This window comes from Nymphaea colorata, chromosome 1 (genome assembly GCF_008831285.2).
Source record: "Nymphaea colorata isolate Beijing-Zhang1983 chromosome 1, ASM883128v2, whole genome shotgun sequence".
NCBI classification, from domain to species: Eukaryota; Viridiplantae; Streptophyta; class Magnoliopsida; order Nymphaeales; family Nymphaeaceae; genus Nymphaea; species Nymphaea colorata.
Window position 1 is genome coordinate 17,132,382 of NC_045138.2, and position 22,242 is coordinate 17,154,623.

General features: G+C 40.4%; 3 protein-coding genes across 3 annotated transcripts; 1 reads left to right on the forward strand and 2 right to left on the reverse strand.

The window, feature by feature from the left end:
* Positions 1–203: 203 nt before the first annotated feature.
* LOC116264622 (ethylene-responsive transcription factor 9-like) lies at positions 204–1,126 on the reverse strand. The gene has a single exon (XM_031644952.2). It carries the CDS (start codon positions 966–968, stop codon positions 393–395), a length of 576 nt encoding a protein of 191 aa, XP_031500812.1. The 5' UTR covers positions 969–1,126; the 3' UTR covers positions 204–392.
* An 11,558-nt stretch (positions 1,127–12,684) lies between these two features.
* LOC116248119 (40S ribosomal protein S15-like) lies at positions 12,685–15,912 on the reverse strand. Its single transcript, XM_031620736.2, has 4 exons — positions 15,768–15,912; positions 15,506–15,648; positions 15,354–15,411; positions 12,685–13,130 (listed from the first exon to the last, which is right to left on the reverse strand). The coding sequence occupies exons 1-4, from the start codon at positions 15,768–15,770 to the stop codon at positions 12,882–12,884; spliced, it is 453 nt and encodes a 150-aa protein (XP_031476596.1). The 5' UTR covers positions 15,771–15,912; the 3' UTR covers positions 12,685–12,881.
* Positions 15,913–20,029: 4,117 nt separating this feature from the next.
* On the forward strand, positions 20,030–21,743 carry LOC116250175 (histone H1-like). Its single transcript, XM_031623649.2, has 2 exons — positions 20,030–20,319; positions 20,928–21,743. The coding sequence occupies exons 1-2, from the start codon at positions 20,137–20,139 to the stop codon at positions 21,492–21,494; spliced, it is 750 nt and encodes a 249-aa protein (XP_031479509.1). The 5' UTR covers positions 20,030–20,136; the 3' UTR covers positions 21,495–21,743.
* The last annotated feature ends 499 nt before the right edge of the window (positions 21,744–22,242 follow it).

The window sequence follows — 22,242 nt, forward strand, 5'->3', positions numbered from 1 at the left end:
GCTCTCTTCTCGGAAACCCCGATCTCGATGTTAACCCCCACAGAGAGAGACGGAGGAGGGAAACTGCGTGCCACGGGGTTGTACTATTAGGAGAGAGCGAGAGATACCAATTCGTTAATGGCGGACGAAACCAAAGCAGGAGAGGCAGCAGCCGCCCGGACGTGAACGAACTTTTCGCGTTTTTACGAGAGAGCAGAAGGAAGTGAAAAAACTGTCCATGGTTCCTTGATAATTACGCCCTTTAAAAATATATTTACACCACCGAGCGCAACGCAGGAAAAAAAATTACAGAAAAAGGAAAAACCTCTAAGGGTGAAGAACAAAGGCAGAACGAAACAACCGGTGAAAGGGAAAAAGGAAAAGGCAAAAAAGAAAGGGAGGAAGACGATCTCTCAGACGAGGGGAGGAGGAAGGTTGAGGTCGAAGAGGAAAGGCCGCTTCTCCTTCGCCTTCCCGTCGTCGCCCTTCCCCACCTCGAACCGGAACTCCGGCGCCTTCCCCGATATGACCACCAACGGTGCAGCCGACGCCGGCCCCAGCCCACCGTAGACGTCACGCGACCTCACTCCGTAAAACGCCCGCCATTGTTGCTCCAGCTGCTCGACCGACGCCGCCGCCGCTACTGCTGCCGCCCTCGCTGGGGGCTCCGGCGATCCGCCCTCGTCGCCAGCGACCGCGAAGTTCGTCTTGGCCTTGGGACCGCGGAGGTTGCGGGCGGCGTTGTCGTAGGCCCGCGCCGCCTCCTCCGCGGTGTCGAAGGTCCCGAGCCACTTGCGCGTCTTCTTCCACGGGTCCCTGATCTCCGCCGCGAACCGCCCCCACGGGCGCTTCCGAACGCCGCGGAAGTGCGTCTCCTTGGCCGCCACAGGAGGTGCCACGGCAGGAACCGGAACAGGGACGTCCTTCTCCGGCGCCATCGCCCTCCCGACCCCGGAGTCCTTCAGCATGTGGAGCGTGTCCACCGCCATGGCTAAAGAAACAAAGCCAGCAAACCCTGACCGGTGAAGAACCAACCCGCCCTCTCCTCCTTCTCTCTCTACTGGTCTTAGAGAGAGAAAGAGAAATCCTTCCGATATCTTTTAGAGAGAGAGGAGGGTATCTTGAGAGAGAGAGAAAGTCAGTCACGTAGCGAGAGGAGTGGGCGGCCAACCATATATTTATAGCCCAAACCCGCGGTTTACGCTTTGCCCGACAGGGCAAATTTACTTTTTCACCGCCCACACCACCGCCCCTCTCTCTCTACAATTCTCTCTGATCTACCTATTCTCTCTCTAAGACCCCCATCTACTCTTTCTCTCTCTAAGGAAGAGCATGTATGCATGCCATGATGGCGATGCAAGCATGATGTGGGCACATGGATGCCCATAGCATGCATGTGCACACGGCAAAATCTATCCTTTTCATCTTCTCCCCTTTTGTTCTTCTTGACATCCGGTTCCATGGAGTCATGTTGGGTTTTTCTTTTCTTTTTTTTTGAAAAAAAAAAAGAAAAAAAAGAAACGCCAGTGAGGATATTGACTCGGTCAAGTCTTGGCCTAGATGGCATCGTTGACTGATCTCTTTGACTCCTGCTCGGTCCGGTGGTTGGCTCACTCGCCGAGCCATGCCCATGGTTTAGCTATTCCGTTTGTAGCCACAGTTCTAAAACTGAATCCAAATCTAGCATCTGACTTGTGGAAGAAGTAATAGGAACACTGGATCCCACTCCAATCCCTTTAAAACAGTAAAAAACTTACACCATACAGCCGAGGAAAAAAAAAAAAAAAGGAACTTGTTTTTTGTCAGCAAGCAGAAGGACACAGGCAATCAGTCACTCAACTTCTCAAATTGAAAAAGTCATAAACAACAAAAATAGTGATGCTCGTAGCACTTTTTAAAGGGAAAACGAGAGTCAGGTTTGATCTTTTACGCAAATATCTATAGCGGTGCATTATGAAATGCTTATTGAATAATACATTTTAATACTTTTTTAGATTACTCCAGTACAAGAAATAGATCGATTAAATATTTCACCGCCAACAAGAATAGTTGATGACTGATTAAATGATCTTTTTTTGTTAAAAATATATCCCTAGCTTGATTCTAAGCATAAGCATAGCAAATATAATTATTTTGATAAAGCTGAAATTATAAGATTATCGGTGTATAGTTCTTAGTTTTATGATAAGGTCACAATGATATATATATTTAAGTCCCGCAGAAAATGAGAACCCTGAATAACTATTTTGTGCCATCTGATCAATCTAGCCAATTGCCATTGAGTAGTTATCTTGCTATATATATATATGTATACATAATATATAATTGGTAGGTAAAAAACCCATGGTATAAGATCCATATGGATTCATGTTAGTCATTGATTGTTGCAAGATGGATGGTTGAGAGAAAATTAAGAAGAAAAGAGCCGTGCTTTCATCAACAAAGCACTTTATTAACTACATGTATAGGATTTGATTTGGCCAAACGCATATCGAATGAACCGCATGGTTATAAACGGGAGGAACTAAATACGTTTAAAGTTACTTTTAAGCTGCTCTAAATATCAATCTCCCGCTTAAGTTGGGCAGGGGATATATTCCTTTGCATCTAAAGTTTTAGATATTCCCCTCAATTTCTTCATTCTTCTAATCTTTCGTGCTTTAAAAATCCGCGGTCTTAATGGCACCTGCCTAAATTAGAAACTTTGAATTCATGAATTTGGTCATGTTTCTTCTCGGTGCACGAACATGCTTGTTTAAAAAGTATATATATATATATTCTGATTCTTTTCTAATGACGGTAGAAGCTCAAAGAAGTTTTGCAGTTTTTTAATTTCTGCCGTAAACTTTGGGAAACTGAAAATTGAAAAAACAAGTAGGGTTAGTTTTTAGATTATAAAAGATGTGTTTTTATTAAAGCCGTAAAAAAAGGGGGGAAAGAAACTGACGCAGTTGGTCTTACACGCAGCTGCTGCTAGGGTTCTTTATACCCTAGTTGGAGACCAGGCCCTAGGCCCCGAACCAGTCAGCGTTTGACCAACTTTTCTTTCAATTCCATTTGAGTGCCCCAAAAACATGTAAAAAATAGAAGATCAAACAGTTACTCAGTTATGTTATGAACCTCGCAAGACACAACTCTGACGGAAGACACCCCCGTTCACCACAACTTTGCCAGAAACCACTTGTACTTTGCGATTAGAATAGGGATCTTAAATGGTTAAAACGGAAGCCCGGTGGCAATGCGCAATAAAAGATGATCTAGGCATCTTCGAGCAATTCCATTTAAAGAAGAGACTGCCATTCGGGGAGGGGACCGATCCCTTCCCAGCGACCAAGGCTAGTTGCCTTCATTTATTTTATAAGAATTTCAATTAAACAAAAAAAGAAAAAGATGATGATGATGGCCCATAGCGGATGGATCATGGATGCCAGCCAGAGGCATGAGCATGTGGTCCTGGTACGGACACCCTGTTGGAGGCGATGATGTGATGCACTTTCGTCATCAACGAATTGACACGTCGACGAGGAAAGTGAAACGATTAAACTATAGAAGGCAGGGAATCTCGTCCGCCGTGCCGTGCTCGCGGACGGCAGGAACGGGTCCGGTTACCCGAATCCGGAAAAAAAAGGGTCCGAGCATCCGTCGAGTCCAGTGTAAGGTCAAAGACCCAAAAGGCAACGAATCAGTCGCACCCGAATCAAATCCGTCTGGAAGCAGGAGCCCACCGACCACGCAGCGGCAGAACCCAGACTGGGGCGCGGAGCACGAGACCCTGCCTAACCTTTACGGCTAGCGGGCGCGGGCTTCTTCGGCGCCGTTAGTTGGCGTCAAGGGGCGGACCACCGCGGGGATGCTAACGGTGACGGCGGGCGGTCGGGGAGACTCCGTTAAGGAGAGGGGAAAAGGGAGGTGGCGTGAATGTTGGGGGAGATAGGGGCAAGGGAGGGGGCGCGCCGCGGCAGCGGAGACGTGTCGAAACGTGTCCCGAGGAGAGAGAGAGAGAGAGAGGGGTGGGGCCCGGTGGGGAGTACGCCAACGCCTACTCGGGGGGATGCCGTGATCGCCGCGCGCTGTCCGCCGCGTGTAGATACGAGGCATGAAGGCCGCGGGTCCCACCCCCCCCTTCTTCCCTGCCGCCGCTCCTGCGGGCCCCACCATGCCTCTGCCGCCGGCCATTACTTCCTTTCCTCTTTTGCCCCCACCTTTCTCCTTCATCCCGAAACTGCCCCTCCCGGTCGCTGAATGAATCCCGTTCGGCCGGTTCGAACAGCGGTGTTTTAGGGTGGGGGAGAGGTAACGTCCGACTCGGGCCGATACGCAAAGGTGGAAGGGATAAGGAGGTGGGGGCATGATGGTAATTGGGTGGTGGAATGATTGGGCGGAGCACGTGCGAATGCACGTGTGCGGGTCAGATGGATGGCACACACGCATGGAGGGAGAAGAAGGGCGGGCCCCGCAATGATCCTTTTCCTTTTCTTTTTTTTTTTAATTGTTTTCTTTCTTTTTGTCGTGATGTGGGGGGGAAAAGGGGCGAGGGGCTGCAATGCCGGGTGGTGCAAGTTTTTACTCGTTTGCTTGCGCACTACGCCGAACCCCTCTGATAACGTATCCTCTTTTTTTTTTTTTTTTTTTTGACGCAATAAATAGGTCACACTGCATTAACCCCATGCCCCCACACTTTTATATATTTTCTGATCAGGGGCTTACGACTTCAAATAATTATTCTTAACGTGCTAAACATTGTGATTGCCTCCCAAACAACCGCTTTTATTGAGAAATGAGAAACCGCTTTATAAATAAAGATAGAACTGAGTTATAATAGAGAGTAGGCGCTGCAGTGATTGGAGGGAAACATAGCTGCTTGTTGGTTCCCTATGCCGGACACTATTTAATGGCGCAGACGAAGACAAGGTGGACCCATGGTACACTTGATAAGCTTGAGAAAGGGAACCGAGAGATTGAATGAGTCCTCTTCTTCATCTCTTATAGGTAAAACTCGTATCTTTGCTTCAACCGTCTCTTTTGAGACATCCGATAAAATTGTAATAATATTGTTCCTTTAACTATTAGCATTCACTAGGCTCATTGGCGCGGGCCAAATGCAAAAAAAAAAAAATCAAACAATGATAGAATAATATTTTTTAAATTTATACAAGTGCAAAACAATATTATTTAGACTTTTTAAGTAAATATAAGTATAATTTTTTTTTCAAAAATGTGAAAAGAGAGGGTGGGGGGCGCATGGCCCCTGATGCCTCCCCTTCCCTCTAACCCTTTCAATTAAGACAGTCTTGACATGCAAATATGTCAAAAGTTAAGCTGCCCTTTGTAAACTCCTCTAGATAGATTCAGTCTTGCCTAAGGAAACATATTCTAGGTGTCAAAGTCAAATTCTCTCTCTTATATGTGTGTGTGAATACGTCAAAAGCCAAATTCTCTCTCTCTTATATGTGTGTGTATATACGTCAAAATCCAAATTCTCTCTCCTTCTTCTCTTTCACACGCGCGCGCGTGTGTGCATGCACATATGTATATGAGAAAATGCATGAAAATAAAATTGGTGATGTTTCTTTGAGAAGAGAGAGGGGGTGGGGACAAGGGGGATGCCATTGCCCTCCACCCACCAAAGCAAGGACACAGTGCTCCAAGAAATAAATCATTAGGACGATCATATATCGAACTGTTCAAATATTCGGGTCGCTCTTTTCTTGGTTGTTTATGGACATCAAGGTTTGATGAAAATTGTGTTAGCAAATTAGCAAAGTAAATCGATAAAGCACTCACAACTTCAAATTGCTGAACCTTCACATCAAGGTATGACGGAAAATTGGAATTTACTCCTCTAAACAAAAATGTTGGTTCTATAAAATGCAAGAAAGACTTCAAGACAGGCAACCAATTCGACTTAACCCACAAAAGCCGGGGATGGCGCAGGGGAACATACCTTTCCAACTTAAGTCGGTTCAACCAATGGGATAACCGGGAAAAAAATGGTTGGAGGGACACTCATTTATAAATATTCATATCTGGAGGGACACTTATATATATATATAAGTGAATATTAAATTTACGAAGGTAAAATAATGAAATTTTAAGGAGCTGGCATGGGCAACTGCCCACACCAACGCACATGTGGCGCCCGCACTGGGTCCAACTCGCTTTAAGCTAATTCAAATTCAATTTAATGAGTGGATCAAGCACCAGCATTTGATTTGACGTGACTTCTTGGTATGCAATTCAGAAGATCCATTGTCCAAATGAGCCATGAAACAAGCAACTTGACTCCAATGGTGTACATGCATGCGCCGATATGTACGTGCAAATTGACTAAACGCACTACTACCTGTTTCTATTACTTGCTGCCTGCTAATAAATGCTTCGTTTATGAACCCAACCACTCTTTATTTCATTTCTAAACTTAACCCCCCGAAAATAAACTAAATATGCTAAATGTAACCAAGGGTTTTAAATAAAATTCTGCCTATCTTGAAAAGAAAAGAATAACCATAGCGCACTCAGTAAGATTCTGAGGACAGGGTTGAGAGAGAGAGGGAGTGTGTGTGTGTGTGTGTGTGTTTGATAAGAACGTCAAAACAACTTTGCAGTTATCCTCTCATGTGGCCGATCAGGTTCAAAATGACCAAAAAGGTTTTTGGTTTGTAGAAAAAACTCCTTACCATGAGGGTGAATATGTTCAATAAAAAGTGATTTTAAATAATTTATTTCTTTGCTCCACACATTTGAACATTTGTGTCGTGCTTGATTCTAGCGTCGGCAGTGCGCTCTAATCATATTGCCTCAATCTGCCTTCCTCCAAAAAAATAAAAAAATAACTAAGGAGCACCAGTATGTGAATAAGCAAATATAAAAGGGCAATGCTACATAAACATGCAGTTTGTGTGGATTTCATGGACAAATATAGCGTGCATGTGCCTTAGCTACTGCCCGAAAGCCTATTGATATAAGCACTTTTATTGTTGCATTCATGATTAATATTTGCACCTTCACTTGTTTCTATTCTGGAATTTAGGGTTTTTCATGAACAACTGCGTTAGTGTTTTCTACTAGAAAGTGCCAACGAATCTCCTGGGCTCTGCGGCTGTTGTAGGCAGTTGTGTATACTAGCCGACAAAATTTGCCTTATTTACACAATGGTGCTTCATTATTTTTCAATTTTATACTAATGCCCCTTAAAATTAGAAATTACAGTGCTCCTTAGCCAGAAATTTCTGGTTTCCCCATTGCTCCTGCGATTACTTATCGCCACTCCCTACAATTTAATTAAGCTATTTGTAAGCCGCCGACACAACAGTTATTGCCATTCTAACGTAGACATCTTGTCTGCATTTTTCCAAAACTTTGAGCAGGAGAGATTTAGTGACGATAAAATGTCTGTCTTTTTTTGTTCTTCTTCTTTCTCGTCAACAATGCATTCATCACACGAGGTTAACAATTTAGCATTCGAAATAAGAGCACCCGAAGGTTCTTCTGTTTTCCCTGGTTCTTGAGCTGCGTCAGGACCTTAGTTTTGAGTATTTTTTGTGAATGTTTTCTGCAATCACGAGTAAAGTTCACATGCTGTGCATCGTGTGAACAAAGCTTGCTTCAGAAAGAAATTTGAAGTGCCGTTTTAATCTTATTGGAAAAGATTAAACTGGTTGGTAAGATTAAAGATGCTTGGAAAAGAGAAAAGCTGGAAGGATTTAGTGCAAATAAATGAGGCTGACGCGTTTTCTTTCCGTTGTTAGTCAGAACAGAGTTTCCTGTCTCACAGTAAAATGTGGCTCTCAGACACGCTTTCAGATGGGGTCCGTCCGCCCGGGACCCTGCTTAGTTAGAAGAAAACATATTCTCCGATCGGAGACGATTTCTATGGCATATGGGTGCCGATACCAACACGATTTAATCCCTATCTGTTGATTTGGATTGATTATTTAAAATATCACATTTCAAACCTATATGAATAAATTTGTATAAACATTATTTATATGAGTCATTTCTTTAGATTAAAAAATTTGTATAAACGTTTGCTTGCAGTCTCACTGATCAAATTACATCGCAAGTCACCAAAAGTGCAATACAAAGAATCGACCTTGATATATTTTACATATACATGGATAATAGTATAACTAAAAAAATGCAAATTCGTATTTGAACATTTGGTGCCGAAACTAGGAGGAGGCCTCCATCCTTTATTAAGAAAGTATATACAAAATGAAAAACATTTCATTTGATGCTACGGAAAATGATACGAAGGCATAACCTTTTGTTATATTCACTCTTAGTTTCAAAAGCTAGTGAATCGTTTGTTGTTGTGGTTTTCAGGTGAGCCAAACAAAATCTTACTGTCTGCGTGACAAAATCCCATTGCTTGAGTGAAAGGTTAAAACCTTTTATCATTCTTGAGCGTCACTTTTGGTGTCTCCCTGTTATGTTTCAACCTTCATGTTGATGTTTCTTTTTAATAATTCGAATGAGACTGTCTTCTCACCAACCCCGTTCATTGTGCCGACACCTTTAAGAATGTTTGTCACAGTAGCTACACAAGTATAATAAGCGGCAAGCATAATTTACCAGCCATATTTATATTTGTACATGAATGATATGGACATGAGAAGATCATGTGAATTTGATGGGGTTGGCGCGTGAATCCACGCCGCCCGTTCATGTCAGAAAGCATTCACATTAAGCCCTTCTGATGGGCACAGCTCTGTGGCCGCCATTGTTGCATACATTCACATTAAGCCCCACTGCCTAAATCATTTGTACGTCTTAATAATTCCAAAAACAGTACTCAGAGACTCACTGTTGGGCTTTATATTTCTCAAAAACAAAAACAAATTGGCAAGAGTGTTTGGAAGAAGTATGGTTGCCTTCTCTCCTCCCCCAACAAAGGACCAGAGATTTGGTCGCCTTTGTTTTCACCTAAGACAGACCATTGCATTGCGTCTAAAGGGTTTTCGATTAGCTAACACACCGGCGGCTCTAGTAAAATTTTGTGTAGACCAATTTGTTGAGTCACGCAAACACGGATTAGGAGACCTGAACTCTATTTCCCGATATGCTAATTAAAAATGGTTTCCACTTGATTCTCTTTTCCGTCCGTATATTTTCGGCGCCAACCGGCGGTGGAGCCACATATGGGATTGTGTGGGCAGTTTTCTACACATTCCGACCAAATTTGTTTATTTATGTATTGGTGTCCTTCAATCATTTTGCATAGGGTAAAAGATTTTAGTTACAGAATTTAGCTTTAGTTTCCCCTTCAACCTTTTCTTTTTTTTTTGTCTTTCTCTCAATAGTGCCCACATGTGGAGAAGAAAGCTTCCCTCCAAAGACTTTTATTTCCAAAAAATAAAGGAATGGTAGTGTGGCGCAAAAAATGCAGTGAAAATAATACAATTGGATGAGCAAGAGGGTCAAAGAGCTGTGTCAATACTAGGCGGTGGAATTTTCACGTGCTTCAACTTGCATGTAGAGTCGAGACCCATCCCTTTTTTTTTTTGTGCAAGAGCATGGTCCCCCATGAGTCAAATTGGAGGCACACTGCATAATGAGTTTCAGCCCACGCATTTGAAGCTAGTAGCCTAATAACTTTCAGGGTGAAAACAGCACATTCAAAACACAGAAAAAGATGTAACTATAGCATTAGACTGTGCATCTAAGGCTTTGTTTGGATTGAGGGAAAGAGAACGAAAGGAAGGGATTCAAAGGAAAAGAAATGAAAGGGAGGAAAGAGAATGAGAAACAAAGAGAAGGGAAATGAATGGAAAGGAAAGAGATGATTATAAAACATGTATGAACATAAAAAAAAATGAATTGCCAAAATCATATTTGTTTGGACTACATAAATAAAAGGAAATGATAGAATTTATGTTACTTTACAATAACATGTTTGCACTAGATGATGGAGAGGGGGAAGGCGGCATCGTGAACAGTGGTAAAAAGATAGACAGAGAAGAGAGACGAACCTAAAGAAATTTCTTTGTTGTAATGGTTTACGTGAACGGTGGTAAAAAAAAACTCTGAATCGACAAAGATGTTGCCATCACGTAAAACGTTGTTCATGCATGCACAAAGAAAAAGAAAAAGGCATATACGGTAAAAAGCAATAAGCATTTCCTTTCCTTCCCAATCCTTTCAATTTTGGAAGGATTTGATCATTTTCATTTCCTTCCTTTTATTTTCCTCTCTTTGCAATCAAACAAGTTTTGTAACTTTCTTTTATTTCTTTTTTTTAATTAATCAACCAAGCAAATGATTGACTGTTCTTTCCTTCCATTTCCCTTCCTTTTAACAGGGCGTACCAAAAAAAGTAAATTCTTTGGTGGTGATCATATGCCAGAAAAATTAGTTTTCTAGGGGATTTTTCTTCAAAGCCGTTAAGTTTGTGCCCTTGCGGAGGGTAGCTGATCAAGAGAGCCCTGCAGAAAGTAGGCCACTGGATAGCAGCTGGTGATCAACTTGCAGCTTTACTGAGCACCTTGATCCAGCAAATGCTGTTCCAGAAGATTATCATTTTGGGTTTCCTTCTGTGGAAGACTTCTTTGGAATGGCATAACTGTCCACTCTTACATATCCTCGATTTCGAAAGAAGAATGACATTAACGTTCTGCTTTAGCAGCAGAGCGAGTTTTAACCTCAAAAAACTTTGTTGGTGTTTGTTAGGCTCGCCATCTCCAGCAAATTTTTCTCGCCCCCATCATCGACTCTGTCTGTCCCTCTTTCTGTATCTTTTCTCTCGCTGTCAGAGTTATGCGTCTTTTTCTAATTTTGGAACTATTACCAAACTATTGTCATTCGCGTCGTTTTCTTTTTTGGCGGCAGTCTTTCTGCTACATTTTTTGCGTGAATGCCAACCTCCTTTGACAATGTGGGTGATGATATTGCCTTTTCCTTTTGTATTTGAGTTTTCTGAAACTTTATCCAATTGTTTCACTGAATGATAATTCTTTTTGAAGTATATTAAGTGCATTTCTCGATATAAAAATGATAATCCTCTTTTGAACCTTTAATATTGTTCCTGATTTTCTGATCACGATTTAACCTTTCTCAAAGTTGATGGTTTGGTAAAAGTGAATTTCATTGATAAATAAATATGACTCCTTTATCATATATATCCGAATTAAATATTTAGATCTTAACACTAAAACATCGATATTATTCTTTTACCTGAATTCAGGTCCAAATTGATCCACTTAACATTTTTGAACCACAAACTGCTTCAAAACCACACATACCACAAAACTGGGTTTGAAATCCTTCACGGTGCCACAACACAAACCACAAACTGGGTCAAAAATCGTTCACTAACCTACCGTAGTTTCTTATACATAGAACTGCTGTGACTCGAGACATTTCATAAATTATTTCTTCTGTTACGGGCGATCGATCGATCACACTTCGCTCAATTTTTAACTGACAGATAAACGTCCGGAAGCTTTAATTAACCAGTTGGCGTGCAAGTAAATTGGTAACGAGGAGAGCAGTTCAAGGGCCCTATCACCTACATCGGGTGAGCGAGAAGAAGGTTCCACACCACCACCATGAGCCCCAATCGAATCGGGTGAGCAAGAAGAATGTTCCACTAAAAAAGATACAAGGCTGCCTGCTGTAGACCTAATATACATCAATGACTTCTACTTCATTGGCGCATAACTACATCACCTACAACAGTGGCAAGGCATGAAAGTTTGGCCAGAGGGATACCTGTTCAAAAACTTCCATGCCTTTAGGGGCACTAGTGTACACGAATAATCAAACACTGGATAGCAATAATGTGAAAATAAATATATTTTTATAAGGCTGATGTAAACAACCCAGATGTAGATCAGCTCTTAACCACAAAATTCGAAGAAGAGCAGTCGCAGTTTGTTAATGAAGTCTGAACGATCCCCCATCACCATTGAGGGATATTATTATGTCGGAGGGGAGAGCCTACAAACTCAGACACGTCCTACGTACGACCACCGTCTCTGTGATCAGGAGATTCCGAATCTCTCTTTAACATGCGACATCGACCGAAGGGGACGGATAATCACCTTCCCATTGGTAATTTTTGCGGATTTGAAAGGGAATAGAAAGGATTTCAGCACAAGAATAGTTCAGTCCTTTGATATTCCACCCGGAGGCTAACGGAGCTCAAAAATGCATGGTAGAACTATCAGAAGGCCCCACCATTTGGGAAGAAAGTAATGGCGACATTCAACCAGTCCCACCTGGCGGGTGATTACATACGGACGTATTTCATTGAACAGACACTCATCAGCACAGGTCAAAAAGTATACGAAATATATGCCATTAAAATGGGGGAAATATATCTCCGTCCGCACACAACTCCACTGATGGACCTTAGGTTGTGAGACTTACAAGGCTTGGACTTCTTTTGCACGCCACCAAGCACACCATAAGCGAAAGATACGTCCTTGGCCGTGAAAAGCAGCCATGAAACTGGTGATGCACGGGCTATAGAGTCTTTGGGAACTCATACTGGGATATACCGCCACTCTGATGTAGTTAAGAACTTAAGATGTTTCAAATTGGTCGAGCTCAAGGAAACAGAACCAGAAAATATGAGGTCTACAGGCACACTTGTGTACTGTATATATTGTGTATATATATAATCGCAGATGACGTATGGTGCCGAAGACAAAAATACTAGCACGATTAATTCTGCTTCCAGCTTTGAAAGTATTAGGCTTGCCGTAATCAACACGAAATCGCATAAAGGAGCATAAAAAAACTGTTCGGCCAATTAGCCACAGCCATTGCAACAAACCGTGCGTCACCACGTATCTAGGTAGTTAATGGTGCAATCAAAATTTGTAAACTAGAAATTAAAAAAAAATACAGAGCATCCTTGGAGTTTTTTGGAACAAAGCATAACTACTCGAAAAGCATTTTCACTTGAGAGGAATGAACCTGGACGAGTGGGTGGCACCGATACCTGGCCTTCCGTGCTTGACAGGCTTGTAGCTGATGGAGAACTCTGCAAGGTAATGACCAATCATCTCCGGCTTGATCTCAACTTGGTTAAAAGTCTTGCCATTGTAAACCCCGATGATACTTCCGATCATCTCAGGCACAATGATCATGTTGCGGAGGTGTGTCCTGACTGGTTCTGGCTTTTCACCGGGTGGGGCTTCACGTTTCTGTTTCAGAAAGCAATCTCTAGTAATCAGAAACACACTTCACAATAGAAGAATGACAGCCACATTTTCTATAAGTAGGGATCTATACAAGACAAACCCAAAAGTGCCATTTAAAAAAAAATCTTGTACCACAACAGCATCAAATATTTAGGCAGATGGTTTAATTGATTTTCTTCAAAATGCATTTCATGGTTCAAAAGCCTTGCTCCTGTTATTGAACTTTCTCAGTGCAAATTTTCCCACTTGATATTCAAGCAAAGAACATCAGACTGAAAAACACATACTCCCAGATCAAAGAGGGCAACAAATGAAGACCCTGTTGAATGAAATAACTGGTTTTCAAGACAACTTCAATTCTAAACAAGTGAATTTGTTGCTGACCAAGACGACGGCAATTTTATTGTTGTACCAACCCTTTCATAGCCTCATGCATACCTCCACAGTTGTTTGTAGATGATTTAATAATAGAATAAGACATAGGATTATGCATTCCAACATATTCCTTGCTGAAGTAAGATACTAAATCTTTATCTAAATGTAATTTAAATTGTATTTCTTTGGTTGTATAAGTGTACAGTACACACTTCATTTATGTGGATCTCACCCTGCCAAGTTGGGAAAATAATAATTGAATCGGCCCTAGCATGCACAACTTACGATTTTCATGTGGCTTAAAGTTCAAATGCAGGTAAATCTTCCTCTCATACTCATGAATTAAGGGCTTTGGATCTTTCCCAACCTTGAAATAACTGACGATGTTTGGGAGACAGATCAAACCCATTAAAATGATAAGAAATAATGCAAAATACATCTTAAGCAATTACATTCAACTTACCAGTGGATGCAGTAGCTAGATCCATGCAAAAATAAGCATGTACAATCACATTGTACTGTTGTTTACAAGTTAATTATTGGTACGACAGCTAGTATTTTCTTGAGAATAAATTTGTCCGTCTGTCTATATTCATATTATAGCAACAGCCCATCACCTACCCTGTTCAGCTGTTCTCTTTTCTTTCTTTAATCATGAGACTCAATAACAAGGAGAGGATGTAGATTTGTAAAGTCATGACAATGAAGGGATAAATTCCCTTTAGTACGATTCCAACATCCAGTTCAATGATGCCAACTACATCATCATATTGCAGCAAGCAAAACAATTTTTCAAATATAAGATTAAAACAGAGACTAAAAAAAATGTGCAGAAATGCCCCCAGAGTTTTTCTTGATTAGCAGCCAAAGTACAAAATACATGAATATAGGGAAGGTAGCAAGCTGAAAGAAGCATTTCGACCTACAATCAGATTCTACAAATTCCAATGTGGCAAAATAAAAACTAATACCAGCATAAATTTACACCTAAAGCATGACCAAATGCACTCCTGCATCTTTAGAGCTACCTGATATTGGTTTCAATTTCTGGTGATAATGAGATACTACCAACGTATCTCAGACATTATAACGCATTGAAAAAGACAACATGTGCAGATTTTAAAAATAATTCCTTTCATACATATTCTTATTTACTTTTGTTTCGTTTATAGGGTAACAAATTGCTTAAGCTTTTGCTTCATTAAACTGAATAACATTGTAAATTCATTCATGACGACCATCAAGATGGAAACCACAGGAAAAATCCAAAACCATGGAGATCAGATTTCACTCGGCCTAGAACATAGTGAAACATCTTACGAGTAATGCAAGTTTCCCTAGTCAACAGCATAGCCATCTCGTGAAGAATCCAAAACGAAGACAAACAAAGCCAAATGGTAGCATGTTCATCACTCCTCCATGCGTCAAGATAATTGATCTTAGAGGTATCCCGCAAAGTACTAGTGTCAGACCTTATACTGAAACTAATGCAAATACAACAGCTTTATCATATACCGAAACTAGAGTCAGAGCCACCACGTACTAGATTCGAATCCTATACTGAAACTAATGCAAATACAAGAGATCATCCGATATTCACATCAACGGACAAGCAAAAAAGTTTTTTTTTTCTTATTTGATAGAACACCAACAACATTGAAAAGTCACGAAAAGAAAACTAAACTAAAATTCGTTTCCAGCATCCAGATCATTCAACCCAATAGATATAGAACTCACAATGCAGGCAAACGAAATCCGCCATAAAAACCAATTATGTGCCCAAGCACCAATTCAAAGGCAACCAGGAGGATGTTTCTCGAACAAATAAAATTTAAGGAAGAGAATGATTACCGCTTTGCGCAGTTTCTTGATCAATGCCATCGGCTTCCTCTTCAAACCTCTCTGGAACCTACACATTCATCAAAAAGATGGAAAACCATATAAAAGAGAGAGAGAGGGGCGTGGAAAACCATATAAAGAGAGAGAGCGAGAGAGAGACACACCGTCTACGAGCCCGGGCATGGAAGAGTTTGACGAGCTCCTCGGTGGGCATGTCAAGGAGGGCATCCAGATCAACTCCCCTGAAACTGAACTTCTTGAACGTCCTCCTCTTCGGCTGTCCGGCAACCTCCGTCTCGACATCCGCCTGCGAAAAAAGCCCGAACAAAGATCAACAAAGTCATAGACAAACCCCACAGATGCAAGCAAGAGATTTTAGCGATGCTGGAAACCAAAAACACAATAATTTCGACTTCCACCACACACCATGGCTTGAATCGACAGCGAAGCGGCAAAACCCTAGATCTGTATCGGCGGAGCTCCAAAAGAACGCTAGGGTTTCAGGGAAGGGCGACAATAGAGACTATATATAGTCGACAGGAAGCAAATGTATTTTGCGAGTACTTCGCGTCTCCCGCGTGTAAGCGATAGGCTGCACGCTCGCAAAAGTTTTTATATCGTCGTCGATATTTTTAAAATATCGCTAAGCTTGTGTGATTCAAATGTGGAGTTTAAAACGAAATATTAACAAGTTAAAAAAAAAAAGTTTTTTTGTTTTCCGAACTTTTTCGAATCACAATTATTCACAATTTCTTCTTATGCAGAAAGCCCAAATTCTTCGAAAAGTGTTCCCATGCAATATTCTTATGGAGTTCGGATTTATGGTGATACTGATACATGGGATAAGGTCTCGATGCACCGATATATTTGGAAAGAAAAAGTTAACGATAAATTGAAGTATCTTGGTTTTGGTTTTAGACCTACATTTTTTGGAAATATGATACCCAAATCGTTTCAAACGCACAAGGGCTTGTTTGATATTTAAAAGTGTCCTCCATGGATGTGTTTGCTTCCAAGATCAAGTGATTCCATGTGTCCTTCAAGGGTGTGTTTGTTTTCAAGAACAAGGGATTTCGAATGGGTGTGTTTCCAAGATCAAGGGATCTGAAATCCGTATTGACTTAAAATGTGATTTTAGATTACCTCAGCTCATCAATTTAACAAATGCGTTTTAAAAAGATATTTGACAGCAATAACAATTTATTACTGTTTCATAAATGTGTCTTAAAGGCTAAGGCCCTTCATGTTTAATAAAAAAAAAAAAAAGTAAAACCTTAATAGGCTTTTTAAGATTTTTGTAGCTATGTTTGAATGGCTCTTCTATGGCACCGACTTCTCATCTTCAAATAGATGACTATTTAATTACCCCTTAACATTGGCTAGATTACTTTCATTGGGATCAAAGGTTGTCATGTGGTTATTGGCTAGGTTTACTTTCATTGGAACCAAAAGGCAGGGGCAGAACCATAAATTTTTCATGTGAAGGCTAAATTAAAGTTTTTAAATTTTTACAAATGTTAATTTTCAAAAAATTTATATAAAATAAGTAGAATTTTCTAAAATTTACATGTAAATTTAAAAAAAAAAAAAAGTTGAGCCATGGCCCATGCAGGCCCTCCCTTGACTCTGCCCGTGCTATCAAGTGACTCTAGTGCCTCAGGCATGACATGCAAACCATGGTGAAGTGTTGGGTAAAGTGCACCTCACCGTGACGCATTTTTGTACTGTTATCTACCAGCTAATAAGAAGGTCAAAGCCTCCATCCTTTTGTCGAGAGCATTAGACATGCTTTTGATACCTTATAATGCAACTTTAAAAGGTTTTAAAGATAAATACATACACACATATATATATATATATAGGTATATAACATTGTATTTTATGTCACTTTCTTAAACCTTGCTTTTCTGCCTCAGGATATTCTTGCTCTATTGCTTCAAGAAAAGGTTCCATTCTCAAAATTAGACTCGCTCCTTCATCGAATGTTTGCGACCACTCACCAATATATATTCAATCAAACTCCCCAAATGCTACAACCGTTGCATTCTGATGTTTTGAACTTCAGAAATTTCTGAGGTTGGCAACAAGTCAACCACATGAAGAATACTTCCTGTTTAGTATTCTTCATGTTTACATGCGTGTTATTCTTGTTTAGTCCCCACTCTTAGGCAGCCTTTGCGGCCAGTCACAACTTCAAGGCAATGAATATCTCTCTCATTCCAATTTCCTAACTTCAAAAATAACAACTTTATTAACAAAAAATTTATCTTAATTCTCAAAGTACTCTTTCTCAATAAGTTCATCACTATGCTAGACACAATCTGTCATACTTAAATATAATCCTATCTAGCTTTTATCCCTAATTTAAATTCATGGTAGGAGCAGCTTCCTCATACACATGATCATCAAATGGTTATGTATATATATATATATATAATGAAAGCGATGCACAGTAATTTATAACTCTATTAATGAGCATTATCTCTAATGATAAAGAAAAAAAAAACATTTGTTGTATAACTGAAAGTTTTGGAAGAGAAAATAGACAAGATTGATCTAAGTAAGCAAAACCAACCCATGCAGATCTTTCTAACGAAATTACAAGGAATTTTTTTTACCAAAACAATATTTTTTCCAACACATATTAAAATTATTTGATCATGAATCTTAAGCTTCAATGCCTCTAGGCCAATGACCCACATAAACAGCTCACCTCGCCCTGATGCCTTTATGCCTCTTAACAAACATCGCACACGGCAGTGCATTTCAGTCATCAGCTAAAATTTACTCCCAAGGTTTACATTTCGTTTTACCGTCTTTACAAAACATTGTTACTTGTTCTATTCTTAATGTATCAAATCATCTATTAGAATTTGATGCATATCCAAAACAAGTTTGCTTAGTCTAAAGTACATAATTTTGTTGGACTTTGTAGGCAGTGAAAAAACTGGTACAATCACACATTTCAAGCCCAGTTTGATGAATAAAATGTTTATATCTTTGGTTTTCAAGTTTGTTTTTTTTTTGTCGGTTGTTTGGCAAATGAAACACTTTGTGATTGTGAGTGTTTTATAAATTATGAACACCTAGTTTTAGCATTATATGGATCTACCCCAATCTGAGGTAAATTCATTGGTCTTTTAATAAGTATAATACTTTGTGAGTGTTCCATGAATCTGTTTCAAAGATTTAAGTATATTTATGAATATCTAGTTTTAGTGTCTCAACTGCCAAACAACTCCTAACATTGTTGTCTCGATCCTCTCTCAAATACATAAACTCAAGACAATCAACCTTTGTGAATGAATGATTACCTACAGGAGATCTCATGAAATAAGTTAATTGTGCCATTATATCGTGAGATATTGTGAAAAAAACTTAATTTTCTCCAATTCAATTTTTAATTTTGTAAATCCTTTACTATAACATTGTTTACTTGATGGAAAAGAGCAGATCAGATGATGGGGCTGGAAAGATTTGTGTGGAGTTTCAAAGATTTGTACTTCACGGCCTACTCCAAGACCACCTTTTGGTTTGCCCTTCCTTGTTGGAGAGTATTTCATTTGGTTACATAGCAAATTATGTACCTTAGTACTAAACTCATTAACTTCTTTTAATTTGAATGTCTTTGCATAATTCAACTAGCCAAGGCAAACAAAATATTTGTGCCTTAAAATGACCTACAAATATCTTATTTTACATCAATATCTAAGGTTGAGTAAGATGAAACTAAATAATGTAATATGAGATTTAGCTAACAAAATTGCAAAATTTTTATAGATATCTGCATTCACTTATCCTTTACAAGTAGTTTTGAAAAAGTTATAGAGAATCAACAACATTCAAAGGAATTTGGCTTTCATCAAACACAAAAAAGGAAGTGACAATTCTATGTGAAGAACAAGTAATCGACATGCTAATAAGCTGAACTTCTAGCATAGTGCACCCATATCAACTTGTTATTCAAATTCAATGATTCTCACGAACAAAAAAACATCAGAATTAATCTTAGCTCTTGTTAAAGAGAACTAAGATCAATAACCATAAGGAAAGATATCAAAATCAAGCATATGAAGTCTTCCCTTTGAAAGAAAACCAATCTTCATGATGATCAAACTATCACACCAAAACATGTGTCACCTCTATCACCTTCAAACACAAACTAATCAATCAAAACCCAACCACATTCCCAAATTTTCACATCATAGTCACTGAAAAACTAATCTTACATCATCCAAGATCAACAAAACTGATTGAAAAGCCAAATTTATGGACTAGAAGGATCAAAATATCTACTACTCTCCAAAAGATGGAGTTCCAGACCAATGTCACTTCCATCCCTTTTATCTCCCCAATCCTTGATCCAAACCAAGCGATCAAGCACTCATTGGAAAGCTAAGGTCCTAACCTAAATACCCAAAAAGGTATCAAGCCAAATGACAAAGATAAGCCCAAGTTAGACCTAAGTAAAGTGAGTTGAGAAACACACCCAACCCACCCCCAACAATGGACCCTAAAGCCACCCCCCACAAGTGGACCATTATGGGCCGTCGATAATTCCGAATCCGATGGCCCACATTCAAAATTTTCAAGGGCAGAGATCCGGGTGAAATATCTCTGGACCAATCAGAATGCTCCTTTTCGTTGCCGTTCCTCTCCCCGTCGTGATATAAAATCCCTACCGTCGTCATCGTGCTCCGCCATCCGCGATTCCATCCTCCTCATTCTCCTGTTACTTATCTGCGCCTGCTCTCGGATTTCCTGCTTCAGTTTCCGGCAACGTTTCTCTCTGAAAATGGCTCCCGCAGAAGGCACCGACGTCGCGGCTCCGGCTGCTGATACCGCTCCCGCACAAGCAGCGGAGAAATCCAAGGTTAAGAAGGCGAAGAAGCCCGCCGCTGCCAAGGAGGCCAAACCGAAGAAGGCTTCGGCTTCTAAGGGCTCCAAAGCCCCCCTGTCTCACCCCTCCTACTATGAGGTAGATCTCAATCTTCAGTTTCGTGTAAGTTCATTGTATGTAGTTTGTCGTTTGACTGTGGGTGGTTTTATTTCGGTGTTGTACTGCTTTGGGATATTTTCCCGTTTTGGTTTAGTTGATTTTGTTTGCGTTTGTGGTAGCCTCTTGAGATGCCACTCTCTTGTTTTGAGTTCATTTTCTCTGGTTTTCTATTTCATTTTAGGGTTCTTCTTTGTACCCTTTTCTCTTATTAAGTCATCTTACTTAAACTTATGGTTTTGCGTTACAAGTATTAAAAGTTTGTTGAGTTTCGGTTTTGTCCGATTGATGAACCGTTACGGGGACTGTTTTGTTATAGTCTCTGCAATCATTTGCGGAATTTGATCCACTTGCACGATCTCCATTAACTATCCGAGACACCCATTTTCGGTTTTCATTCAGTTTCTTCATTTTCTATTGCTAAGGTCTTTGCTGCGAATCATGTCTTCGGATGACTTTTGGTTTTTGTTCATACCCGTCTCTGGTTTCCAGAGTTCATTTTCTTTGGTTATTTGATCTTCACTACGAGTTACATTAGATTCTCATTTTTTTTTGTTGACGATCATTGTTTGGACTATTTGAACGCACAGATGGTCGTAGAAGCGATCAATGCTAGGAAGGATAGAAAGGGAACAAGCCAGTACGCGATTGCCAAGTTCATGGAAGACAAAAGGAAGGACCAACTGCCCTCGAACTTCCGCAAGTTACTTCTTGTTCAATTGAGGAAGCTCGTCTCTCAAGGCAAGCTGGCGAAGATTAAGAACTCCTTCAAGGTGCCCGCCGCAGAGAAGCCCGCGAAGCCTGTCGCCCCTTCGAAGAAGCCTGCCGTTGCAGCGAAGCCGAAGGCCCCAAAGGCTGCAGCAAAGCCTAAACCAAAGGCTGTTGGAGCAGTAAAATCAAAGCCAAAGGCTTCCGGTGCTGCGAAGCCCAAACCAAAGGCTGCCACCGTGAAGAAACCGGCAGGTGCAGTGGCCAAGAAACCCGCTGCTAAAGTGGCCAAGACGTCTGCCAAGTCCTCTCCTGGAGCAAAAAAGCCAGTCAAGAAGACCATGGCGAAGAAGCCGTCGGCGGCGAAAGTTGTGAAGGCAAAGAAGCCGAAAAGTTTGAAGGCAGCAAAGCCGAAGAAGGTGACGGCGGCTAAGAAGGGGGCCAAGTGAGCTAACAGCTGCGGTAGATAGTTTGGTAGATAAGTAGATCTTGTACATTTTTTCAGGATCTATAGTTATATGAAAATTTCATCTTCTTTTCTGGTGTGTTTGTATAAGAATTTAATCTCCTCTTTCCCTCTCTCTGGCTCGACGTTGTGAGATGGTTTTTGCACGGTAGTGATGATGGTATTTCCGATCATCGTTGTATCTGACGAGGATGTTCTAAAAATTTATATTGAATGTTGACGGTTTGTTTTAGTCGTTTTGCCTTCGGTGGATTTTCATTTCTGTTCTTGGTGATCATCCTGTGTTTTAAGCAAACTCATCTTTGCCCTGTCATTGATGATTCATACCTGGTTGCGGTTTGATTCTACTACTAAGTCTTCCAGATTAATTCTTGATGTAAACTTATCAGTTAAATGGATTAGTTATTTTTAAAAGCCAATACAAAGTTGATATAGTTTGAGAAGATACCCAATACTTATGTGGACACAAACTACCCCATGGTTGTTGTTCTCCATTAACAAGTTTGTCTATTCTACGAAGACCAACATCAGAAAATTTGCAGAAAAAAACTTCTGGTCCAAGTCCGATTTTGAGATCAGATGAAGTTGCAAAGGTAATGACGATAAGCAGTGATGTGGCATTTTTTTTTTAAAAAATGTCGACGTTAGTTGCTACTATACGATAGATTGTGCAAGAGGAGAAAGGAATCGCCAAAAAGGAGAATATTTGGGAGTTGATTTTCCACGTTCAT

Bases quoted from the DNA above. Each gene is read 5' to 3' on its own strand.
- LOC116264622 (XM_031644952.2), bottom strand. From the start codon at position 968: ATGGCGGTGGACACGCTCCACATGCTGAAGGACTCCGGGGTCGGGAGG.
- LOC116248119 (XM_031620736.2), bottom strand. The intron at 15,412-15,505 runs GTGTGTCTCTCT...ATGAATGTGTAG, and splicing joins CATGCCCGGGCTCGTAGACG to GTTCCAGAGAGGTTTGAAGA. The intron at 13,131-15,353 runs GTAATCATTCTC...TTTCTGAAACAG, and splicing joins TCAAGAAACTGCGCAAAGCG to AAACGTGAAGCCCCACCCGG.
- LOC116250175 (XM_031623649.2), top strand. From the start codon at position 20,137: ATGGCTCCCGCAGAAGGCACCGACGTCGCGGCTCCGGCTGCTGATACC. The intron at 20,320-20,927 runs GTAGATCTCAAT...TTGAACGCACAG, and splicing joins CTCACCCCTCCTACTATGAG to ATGGTCGTAGAAGCGATCAA.